The 12,185-nt window shown below is 40.4% G+C and overlaps 1 gene segment (V, D, J or C); it reads right to left on the bottom strand.

Moving 5' to 3' along the window:
* Positions 1-4,892: 4,892 nt before the first annotated feature.
* LOC120910354 lies at positions 4,893-7,824 on the bottom strand. The segment is given in 2 exon segments: positions 4,893-5,459; positions 7,469-7,824. Coding segments are annotated over 2 exon segments (432 nt in total).
* Between the last annotated feature and the right edge of the window lie 4,361 nt (positions 7,825-12,185).

The following is a 12,185-nucleotide window of genomic DNA, read 5'->3' as shown; positions in this document are numbered from 1 at the left end:
TGGAAATCCACAGAAGCACCTAATATTTCCACGGTTATAAATAGAGTGAATACCCAAGCTCAATCCGAGCTGATGCTAGCTTATAAAAACCACACAATCCCCTCTTTTAGGAAAAAATGGAAAACATGACTAACACATCATAGAGCCTCCGCCTATTTAAAAGATTGCAATATTTAATTTCTACTTGAGTTTTTGAAAACATTTATGCTTAGTATTAAGCAGTATGCAGGTGTAGAGCAATGAATATTTTATTAGTTTATAGTGGATATTTTGTTTGTATTTATTTTATTTTTATTTTATTTTTATCTTTATTTATTTATTTTTACTCTTTCTATAGTACAGGCTGTACCATTACTTATCGTGATGTCCTTCCAGTCCTACAGTTAGAACCCAGTTGGGCTAGACTGGTCTAGGTTATCAAGGCCCGTACCATGTTTACAAGCACAGCCTTTACAGATCTGATTATATCTCTGCTGTTTTGTTTGTACTGCAACTCTGTCATTTATGCTTTTGCTGTATGTATGTACTATTTTATTGATATAATAAAAAATTTATAGTTGGAAAAAAAAAAAGAATTTCACTTTGTGTGGCTCTTGGTAGATAGTGTAGCTTCTGATAGGAAGTTTTGCTTTTATTGGCTAAAATATCTGTTAATAGTTAATGTGGATTTTGTTAGGCAGAGAGTTTGATTTTTATTTGGTAGAGCAGGTCTTAATAGGGAACAAAGGCTTCTGCACTTAACCCCATTTGTTTGATGACAAAATATCAATAACACTTAGGCCTAGTACACACGAGAGGATTTATCCGCGGATACGGTCCAGCGGACCGTTTCCACGGATAAATCCTCTCGAGGATTTCAGCGGATTTGGATCCGATGGAGTGTACTCACCATAGGATCGAAATCCGCGCCGAAATCCCCTCGCGATGACATGTCGCGCCGTCGCTGCGATGATGACGCGGCGACGAGCGCGACACTGTCATATTAGAAATTCCACGCATGCGTCGAATCATTACGACGCATGCGGGGGATCCCTTCAGACGGATTGATCCGGTGAGTCTGTACAGACCAGCGGATCAATCCGTTGGGATGGATTCAAGCGGATAGATTTGAAAGCATGTCTTCAAATTTATATCCGCTTGAAATCCATCCCAGGGGATAAAAATCCACGGAAACAGATCCGCTGGATTGTACACACCATAGAATCTATCCGCTGAAACCGATCCGCTGAGATTTTTCAGCGGATGGATTCTATGGTGTGTACGGGGCCTTACTGTACTGTATCAGGACAAGGGAAACAGGATGGGACTACAGGACTCTGCCCCTTTCTAGCCTTCATAACAGCTTCTAAATCAGGGTTCCATGGAAACGTAGGGTTCTTTTATATATTGCTAGGGGTTCTAATTGGCTTTCTTTATGTTGTCCTCGCACCCCGAATGCTCCCATTTTGTGATTTTAATGAATCAATATTCGTCATTGGTTTCCGGCTTCTCATCTCGGCCAGTCAGGACAGGAGGCTGAAGATTTAAAATGCGGAAAGACCAGGTTAACACGGGTTAACACGGAAGCCACAGCGCCGGGTATCAGGGGAGCTGTGACCTCTGAGGAGCTCCGTTTGTGCAGACATGGAGGGGTTTATTCACGCCCCCCCAATTTTTTTAGCAATTTTTTTTAGCACCAGCCGGCACTGCATATAGGCATTCCCCAATGCAAATGCACATTCGCACAGGGCCACGAACAGCTGCAGTAGCTTCATACTAGTTGCTGGATGACCTTCAGCTCCCCCGTGTGATCCTGAGTTCCTGCTTATGCTATTATTGGATTTCCTGTTACTGACCCAGCTTGCCTTTGACCTGTCTTGTCTCCATTCCTGGCTCTGACCCTCGGCTTGCTTCAATAACTCCGCTTCTGACTACTGATCTGTGTATGACCTCTGGCTTGCACCATTGACTCAGCTGGTGCCTGATTTCCAGTGTATGACCCCAGCTAATTCCTGCCTCTGCTTGCTGCCTATGTGTATCATGGGAAAAACGAGCCAAAAAAATGCGCTCCCACTAATCTAGGTGTGAATGGGGCCTGAAAATGAAATTGGTGCATTTACACAAGAACATGGAAGCTCCATTCACATCTGTGTGCTTCGGAACACATGGCAAAGCATACCACACAAAAATGCACGCTTTGCCATGCGTTTCAGAAACATGCTGCAAATTTTCATTGTATTTGTGTTGTCATTACAAGTTAAAGACACGACAAGTGTGACAAATGCACCACAAAATGCGGTAACAGACCATGCTCCACTCAAAAAAAAGTTCTGGAGCTTCTCTGGGGTGAGTGTTGCGTGTAGGGCAGGGCCATTCACTTGCCTGATTAGTGTAAATGCTCCAAAACAAACACATGTGGAGATGTGAATGGTGCCTGATAATTGAGTGTCTCTGTCCATTTCCTTATGTGTATGTATAAAGATGGCCATACACTATGTAATATTATAGTACAGTCTCTATACAATTCCCTTTATATTTACCAGAACTATGCAATATAAGGGGAACACCTGAACAGTCCATTTCATTTGTATCAAATCAGACAGGCCCTTGTACTACATAGAGTGAAAACAGTGCAGAGCTAAAAATCAAATGTTGAGTATTAACATATCAACATATCGTGATATACAAAATAAAATGTGATTAACATATACAAAAACTCTAAGACCATCATTTAATTGATAGTATCACAAAATAAAGTGCACTATGCAAATAATTAAACATTAGTTGTACAGTCTTCTTGGTGATTAAAGTGTTAATCCATTCATATATGGTAATGGGAGGAAATACAGAAGTGTAGGACTAAAGGAGTCACCACCATGTGTGCATCCACCACCCATGGGAGAAGATCAAATATACTTACCAGAAGGTAGCATCAATCATGCATGTGATATCAAAGCTCTGGATAGCGAGTGGTGCAATTCCTCCTCCTCAACTGAGCCACTTCAGACAACCCCAACCCGGCAAGTGGAAAAATGGATTAGGATGGTAATGTCCAAGATGGTAAAAACCTCCTTCCACCAAAAAAACTATTGGTAGTGTAGCACTACCCCTGGAGGAGCTGCTGGTTTGTTTTGGGTGGCACATTTACCTTGTGGCTCTCCAAATTCCTAGGGGTGAATGGTGCACACAGCAGAAGTAAAGGAATGTCCGCAACAAGTGTCTTTTGCTGTGCTCTTTATTACCCAGCCTGGTAAAAATGATAAATTTGTGGTGAAGAAGGTAAAGTTGAAGGAAGAAGAAGAATAGCAAATTCAGGCGTAGTGGTAGGGAAACAGTCCTGCTCCCATGTGTAACACTTCTTTGCGCCACTCCTGCTTGAGTGGAAATAGCGTACCCGGACAGGCCTCTCTCACTGACCTGGCAGCCAGAGTATCGCTCGAACCTTTGAGAAGAAGTCTCTGCCACAGACCCTCCTAGAATGAATTCAGTGAGAAGCCTCTGCCACAGGCCCTCCTGATTGTAGTTACGGAGATGTACCTCCTTAGTGGAATTACGCCTGGATCTCCTTCTAATTTCTTTCAGGTACCGACTGACAGGTGACCAGCCTCCCAGTGTCCGGATACCTCGATCCCTGGTGGATTGTCGAGACCCTTTTGGATCGCCAGCCTCTCATTGGCTCTCCTCAGATGGACTCCCCACCGAATAGCTATACCGCTTGGGATGTTCAGGATTGGGAACCCAGTCGACCACTGGGCTCCCTGCCACGACTCAAATGTTCCGGACCCATATGGTCCTAGAACCAGGAACTCCGCGTGGCATGCACGCCCTGGCCAGGTAGGCCATAATGCCGGGGTGCCGTGGTGCAGACATCCTAAAAGGTGGATGCCGCACTTGAAGAAGAAGACCCAGAACAAATGGCGTCTGCCCCATAAATACCCTCCCCCAGCATGCACAGCGAGTCTCAACCCTCCTGCTGAGGAAGAGCACCCAAACCTTGACTCCACTGCTGCCATCTATTGCACTGGGGTGGGAAGAACACCCCAGCACAACAGAATGAGCCCACAGCACAGGCAAGCTGAGACGGAGACCCAATTTGAACATTTTATCCAGATCAGAGTTTAACTACACTCTGATCTCCCTCCAAATTTAAATAGCACCGGTACTTTAAAGTAACCAGGCGCTACAGTAGGTTTATGGTTAGCAGCAACCATAATATACAACAAAAAGCCTCCACATAGTGAAAAAACGTATAGTTATGGGCCTATTTGGAATACAAGGCTTTACATAGATTTCAAGATGTGATGCATCAAGTAAAAAATCTCCTCTGTTATCAAAAAAGCATAACATTTAAAGAAGGCGCAATGGCATGGAAAGGCCTTATCAATACCGACGCGTTTCATATTACAAAGACTTCAACTGGGAAATGTAGGCTTCTGGGAGATGACCTAAAGGGAAGTGACCTCTGAGAGACGATCTACAGGAAGTGATAGAATCTGAAAATCAGTTAAAATATTCAAATAAATTGACAAGATTTTAAATCTCCTGTGGACAAGGTAAGTGACATTGGGATGGCTGGGCAAGAATGGCATTGGAAAACGCTTCTATTTATTATGAAAAGTGAAATTATGCCTGAAAAGGTAACCGTATCCTTTAAACCAGGGGTAGGCAACCTCGGCCGTCCAGCTGTTTTGAAACTACAAGTCCCATGAGAAATTACAAGACCCTGACAATCACAGACATGACTCCTAGTGGCAGAAGGATAATGGGATTTGTAGTTTCACCACAGCTGGAGTGCCAAGGTTGCCTACCCCTGTTTTAAGCCATGGGTGCTCAACTTGTGGCCCTCCAGCTGTTGCGGGACTACAAGTCCCATCATGCCACTGCCCTTAAGATTCACGTTTGTAACTGTCAGCCTTGTAATGCATCATGGGACTTGTAGTTTTGCAACAGCTGGAGGGCCACAGGTTGAGCATCCATGCTTTAAGCTATCAAATCCTTGCTTGATCCTTGCTTGATGAACTGGAAAGCAGTTGTCAGCAAGGGGTTAATATCCTTTTCCGGATCAATAAAAATTGCTTCTGTTGCCAAAGTGAAGAGATAAAGAGGAGCGCCCCCTGCTGTATTAATAAGTTACGGTAACACTGTTTATTACCGGGTCCCACTCTACAATTTCAAACTGTGCATACTCGCAGCACAGAAATATGTGGCAGAATCTTCCTTCTTGGACTCTTTCAAGTGAAGAGAGGAGTTAAAAACTGAAGGCCTCTTTAAATCCCATCTGTCCTTAAAACCCGACTCCATGTCTTCAGATTTAACTTCTATGGAGAGGACCATGAGCTTCATCCCCTGTCCTGCTTTGTGTTGGTACCAGTACATGTAGTAGTAGTTACTTGCATCCTGATCGCAGTTCAGCACCACTGGTTTTCCTGACTGAACAAGGAGAAGTCTTTCAGGTTGTTTCACATTTACTAAACTACAACCTGCCAATGATACAAGGTTGAGACACATTAAATCATTATTACATTAAAAGAATGTAAACTCTATGCTTCTTGGCTTCTTCAAAATTCTATCAATTATTATTATTGATATTATTATTATTTATATTATTATTAGTAGTAGTAATAGTAGTACTAGTAGTAGTAGTAGTAGTAGTAGTAGTAGTAGTGATAGTAGTAGGGGTATTAGTAGCATAATTTGTTTAAAAAAATGTTTACCTAGTATAATAATAATAATAATAATAATAATAATAATAATAATAATAATAATAATAATAATAATAATAATAACTATATACATAATTATTATTATAAATATTTAATATTATTAGCTGTAGTATTAGCATAATTAGTTTTTACATTTTTTAATAGTGTCATTATCATATCAGTAATACTATCATTTGTTTTTACATTTTTTTAATAGTGGTAGTAGTAGCAGTACTATACTCATTTGTTATTACATGTTTTTATTTTTTTTTAAATATTTTTATTGATATGCATAACATTTCAATATTTGCGTAGCCTTTCTAGTCATCAAAAGTGACAAAAATTGTAAAGATCAATATAAATCATGATTCTAATGTAAGATCTTATAATAGTGGCAAAATTATTTTTACTTTTTTATTATTTCAGTGTATACACCTTATTGAGCAGCCGTTAACTACCGTATATATGTGTGTAAAGTTATTACTATAACACATTACAAGTTGTAATAGTGTGCTAATATTGTAACTATTATTATTATTATTAGTAGTAGTAATAGTAGTAGTAGGGGTAGTACCAGCATTATTCGTTTTTACATTTTTTTAAATAGTAGTATTATTATTATTGTAGTTATTATTGTTATTATTAGCTGTAATATTAGCATAATTTGCTTTTGCATGTGTTTAATAGTATTAATTAGTATCATACCAATAGTAGTATCATTTGTTTTCACATTTTTTTATAGTAGTAGTAGTAGTAATAGCAGCAATATTATCATTTGTTTTTACATATTTTTATTTTTAATAATATTTTTATTTCTACGAATAATATTCCAATATTTGTGTAGCCTTTCTATTCATTAACAGAAAACAAATAATATAAGTGATGATTCTAATGTAAGATCTTTAAAAGTGGCAAAATTATACTTGCTTTTTTTTTTTTATTATTATTTAAGTGCATAAACCTTTTTGAGCAGCAGTTAAATATAAAGTTAAAGTTAAAAACAGTTATTTAATAAATATATATATATATAGATATATGTTTGTAAAGTTATCACTGCAACACATTTAAACTTGTAAGAGTAATGCTAATATTGTAACTATAATTATTATTATTTATTATTATTATTATTATTATTATTATTATTACTAATTATAATATTACATTTTTGCAGAAAATATTAAAAGCAACCTGCAGAAATTTCCTACATTCACCCCTTAACTCTAGTATAAACATTCCTAGTTGCTAGAGACTCATCACAATGATATTGTAAGCATATTATTTTGCCTGCTGGTCTATGTGATATTTTTTTTTATTCCCACGCACATCCTTTGACTTTAAAGACATATATAGTTATACACAGGTTAAATCTTGATGTTTTAAAGTCACCGGGATAGATTTATTAAAGAAGAAGAGTGCTGACCTATTCACTATAAATGTAAAGTAAATGTTAATGAACAAAGTGAAGCTATGTCCACTTTGAATACTCAACCATGTGTAAGATTTTTTATTTATTTTTTCTACCACACAATTAGGTATTCAAAATGAACAACTTTACTTGATTCACTAACTTTCACTTTGATTGGTGAATTGCTTCTATTTCTTTATTAAATCAACCCAGCTATCACTGTTATTCTCAATATCACCATTTGTTACTATATAAACTTTTTCTTAGAGATTGGAATACATATACTTATACACTAGTGTTGAGATATTACATTTACAAAAACAAATAAAAAAATAAAACACATTTTGCAACATTAAAACCATTAGCAGAATCCTGAACTCACCTGGTAAGGAACTGATAACCAGAATCAGAGATAGGAACTTTGTCATTTCAATATTGGAGACAGATGTTTCCTTAAAAAATGAATAAAAAAACAGGTATTTAAGATGTTGTGACATCAACAAGACCAAAAAGCTTTATGCTTCAATGTAGAACATAGACTGTATTGAGTTTTAAAATGTAGCCTAGATTTTTTTCTGAGGCTGCACCTGTTTGTCTTTTAGTTCCTGTAATAAGGATTTTTTAAATAGTTCCCTTGCTTCCTGTTGGGTACCAGTTGGTGGATTAACTCTTTGGCACTCAATTCTGTTTGTCTTTAGGCCAATCTTTCATTGTGTAATTCATTATAGTTCAGTGTTTGTAGACCACGCCCCAAGCAGTCCAAATTTTAGCATGTCAGTACAGATTTGGAACCCTTACAGGTGGAGCTTATAAAAAAGGGTGTAATTTTGTCAAAATATGGTCAATTTGGGGAAAAAGTCTTATGCCCCGTACACACGATCGGAATTTCCATTGGGATAAACTCCAACGGATTTTTCTGACGGAATTCCATTCAAGCTGTCTTGCATACACACTGTCACACCAAATTCCATCCGTCCAAAACGCGGTGAAGTACAACACTACGACTGTCACTACGAGCCGAGAAAAATTAAGTTGAATTCTTCCGAGCATGTGTCGACTTGATTCTGAGCATGCATGTGTTTTTCTCCGTCGGAGTTAAATACAGACGAACGTAATTTCCGATATACATTTTTTTCATCAGAAAAAAAGAGAACATGTTCTCTTTCTAAGTCCATCGGAATTTCCGATGGGGCACACACACTGTCGGAATATCAGATGAAAAAATTCCATCTGACTTTTTCCATCGGAAATTCCGATCGCGTGTACAAGGCATTAGTCTTTGAATGGAAGAAAGAGGTAGACATATAGCTAGATTCAGTAAGAGTTAGGTCGGCGTATCAGTAGATACGCCGACCTAACTCGGAATCTGTGCCGACCTAAGTTTAAGTGTATTCTCAAACAGAGATACACTTAAACCTATCTAAGATACGACGGCTTGCGCCGTCCTATCTTAGGGTGCAATATTTAGGCTGGCCGCTAGGTGGCGCTTCCATTGCGGTTGGCGTAGAATATGTAAATCACTAGATACGCCTATTCACGAACGTACGCCCGGCCGCCGCAGTACAGATACGCCATTTACGTAACGTATTATCAGGCCTAAAGATATTCCATCAAATAGTTGGAATAGTAATGTTAAAGTATGGCCGCCGTTCCCGCTTCGAAATTCGAAAATTTTACGTCGTTTGCGTAAGTCGTCTGTAAATAGGGATTTACGTCCACGTCGAAACCAATAGGCACGTGCGGCGTATGTTGACGCAATGCACACTGGGATATGAAGGCGGACGGCGCATGTGCCATTCCAAAAAAACGTAAATCACGGCAGGTCAAAGAAAATTAACATTAAACACGCCCCCTCAGCCTATTTTGAGTTAGGCGCCCTTACGCCCGCCCGCTTTAGGCTACGCCGCCGTAACTTAGCAGTCAAGTACTATGTGAATCATGTACTTGCCTCGCTAACTTACGGTGGCGTAGTGTAAACACGATACGCTACGCCGCCGCAAAGTTAGGACACCCTTACTGAATCTAGCTAATAGTCAGCAAAGGAACCCTGTGCAAGAACAATTTTTGGTGTCCCAATTTTATTGTGAATAGATAAATATATAAAATAGAGAGATAGATAGCTAGATAGACAAAGACCCCCGTGAAGAGTCTTTGGGGTGGGTTGAATCAGGGGCTGCAGGCTGGCCTTCTCATTCCATGTCAGTGCCTGGCCTCACGAGTGCACTTCTGGAGGAGTGGTCGGGCATTCACGTGGATGCGCTCCTGGACCTTGTGGCTGGGGGAGTACCAATTTTATTGTTAATTGATAGATACCAAAAAATAGATAGATAGATAGATCAGTCTTTATGATGTCCTGAACTCTCTCAAACAGCATTTATTGCCCAAAAAGTATTCATGAAAAATGTAATTTGATGTGTCATGCCACTGCTGACAAGACCAATGCTTTTATTTACACTGGAAATCATACTATTATAGGTCCAGTTCACTTTAAGTCCATTCACATTGTTCTCTGGCAAACTTACAGCACTTTTACTGCTACAGGGCGGCAGCTGTGAACAGGATCATGTGTATGCACATGATCCTGCACTTCCACCTGCAGGAGGTGCGTGTGCTGGAGTGCTGCTTCTGCTGTGATTATTTGCAAAAAGTGGCCTGGTTGTGAAGGGGGTAAATCCTCCAAAGGTCAAGTGGTTAAGCACTGATGAAAGGGGTGTTTTTGGACCTCCAAAACGTGTTGGCTACCCTTGATAAAGTCATGTGTGTTGTGATGCAACGTGTCGGGAGGAGTTTGGTGATGTCACTTCTGGTTTCGGGGGGCGTGACCAGAAGTCCCTGTGTTTGACACGTTTTTTCATTGCTGGCTTGTTATGCCATTTTGAACTGTCTTGCTAATTTTTAAATAAACGTAAGAGTTTTTAACTAATACACTATGGAGATTCTTCTCTTCTGCTTCTAATCTTGTGGATCTGGAGATATTATCTCTAAGGAGCAGGCCGTGGAACTGGGATCGGATGAAAACTGCAGTGATTCCCTGTCCAGGACATACCAAGGAGGAGGATAAAGCTATAGTTGGATGACAAACGTTCGTTGATGCACTACTTGACCCGTTGGGGTCCATCTTTAACCACTTCCCGCCCGGCCTATGGCCGATTTACGTCCGGGAAGTGGTTATGAAATCCTGACAGGACGTTCTAGAACGTCCTGCAGGATTTCATGCCGCGCGCGCCCGTGGGGGCGCGCATCGCGGCGATCGGTGATGCGGGGTGTCAGTCTGACACCCTGCATCTCCGATCTCGGTAAAGAGCCTCCGGCGGAGACTCTTTACCACGTGATCAGCCGTGTCCAACCACGGCTGATCACGATGTAAACAGGAAGAGCCGCCGATGGCTCTTCCTCACTCGCGTCTGACAGACGCGAGTAGAGGATAGCCGATCGGCGGCTCTCCTGTCAGGGGGGGTTCGCGCTGATTGTTTATCAGCGCAGCCCCCCCTCAGATCGCCACACTGGACCACCAGGGATGCCCACCCTGGAGCACCAGGGTGGGCAAAAAAAAAAAAAAAAAAGCCAAAAAAAAAAAAAAAAGTCTAAAAAAATAAATTAAAAAAAAAACATAAAGAAAAAAGATGCCAGTCAGTGCCAACAAATGGGCACTGACTGGCAACAATCAGTGCTGCCACCCCAGTGTCCATCAGCGCCACCCCAGTGTCCATCAGCGCCACCCCAGTGTCCATCAGCGCCACCCCAGTGTCCATCAGTGCCACCCCACAGTGCCCATCCATGCCCAGTGCCCACCTAGCAGTGCCCATCTGTGCCACCCATAAGTATCCATCAGTGCCGCCCATGAGTGCCCATCTGTGCCGCCTATGAGTGCCCATCAGTGCCGCCTATGAGTGCCCATCAGTGCCGCCTATGTGTGCCCATCAGTGCCGCCTATGTGTGCCCATCAGTGCCGCCTATGTGTGCCCATCAGTGCCGCCTATGTGTGCCCATCAGTGTCGCATACCAGCGCCGCCAATCAGTGCCACCTCATCTGTGCCCGTCAGTACTACCTCATCGATGTCCATCAGTGCCATCTCATCGGTGCCCATTAGTGCCGCCATATCAGTGCCCGTAATTGAAAGAGAAAACTTATTTACAAAAAAATTAACAGAAAAAAATAAAAACGTAATTTTTTTCCAAATTTTCAGCCTTTTTTTAGTTGTTGCGCAAAAAAAAAAATCGCAGAGGTGATCAAATACCACCAAAAGAAAGCTCTATTTGTGGGGAAAAAAGGACGCCAATTTTGTTTGGGTACAGTGCAGCATGACCGCGCAATTGCCATTCAAAGTGCGACAGTGCTGAAAGCTGAAAATTGGCTTGGGCGGGAAGCTGCGTAAGTACCTGGTATGGAAGTGGTTAAGGTGAGGTAGCACTACTGGGGGTAGATTTTAAAAGGACATCTATAGCCTATTATCCCATATATGCAAATTGGACTCCCTTACCCATCCTTTTGCCCCTCATTCCCTCTTTCTTGCACGGGAAATGTTTTATATTAAGAGACTCATTTTTCTGATCCATTAGACTTTTTGGATGCACTTTATTATTGGACTATTTTGAATTTAACTTATTTTGATGACATTTTAATTGAATTTAATACACTTTTGGATGTGATGTTTGTATTTCTAGCTAATTTGATCTACTAGCACCTTATTTTAGATATTGCCTATAGTATTTAGCGCTGCTTCACTATACCGTATATATATTTACTGGTGCTGGCAACACTACAGAAGTCTTGCTGCTATATACACTTTTTATATTAAGCACTTTATTATTAAAGAAGTTGTAAAGGTTTGTTTTTTATTTTCTAAATAGGTTTCTTTAAGCTAGTGTATTGTTGGTTCATTTACCTTTTCCTTCAATTTCCCTTCTAAATGTTTTTTTTTTCTTTGTTTTCTTTGTCTGAATTTTTCACTTCCTGTTCCTCCTCAGTAAGGTGTTCAGTAAGCTATTCTAAATAACTTTCCACCGCTCGGATGAAATGGTGGAAAGCTTACTGAGGAAAAACAGGAAGTGAGAAATTCAAACAAAGAAAAAAAACATTTAGAAGGGAAATCGAAGGA

Source organism: Rana temporaria, chromosome 8, assembly GCF_905171775.1.
Source record: "Rana temporaria chromosome 8, aRanTem1.1, whole genome shotgun sequence".
In the NCBI taxonomy this organism is placed as follows: Eukaryota; Metazoa; Chordata; class Amphibia; order Anura; family Ranidae; genus Rana; species Rana temporaria.
This window is presented reverse-complemented; position numbering and strand designations above follow the sequence as displayed.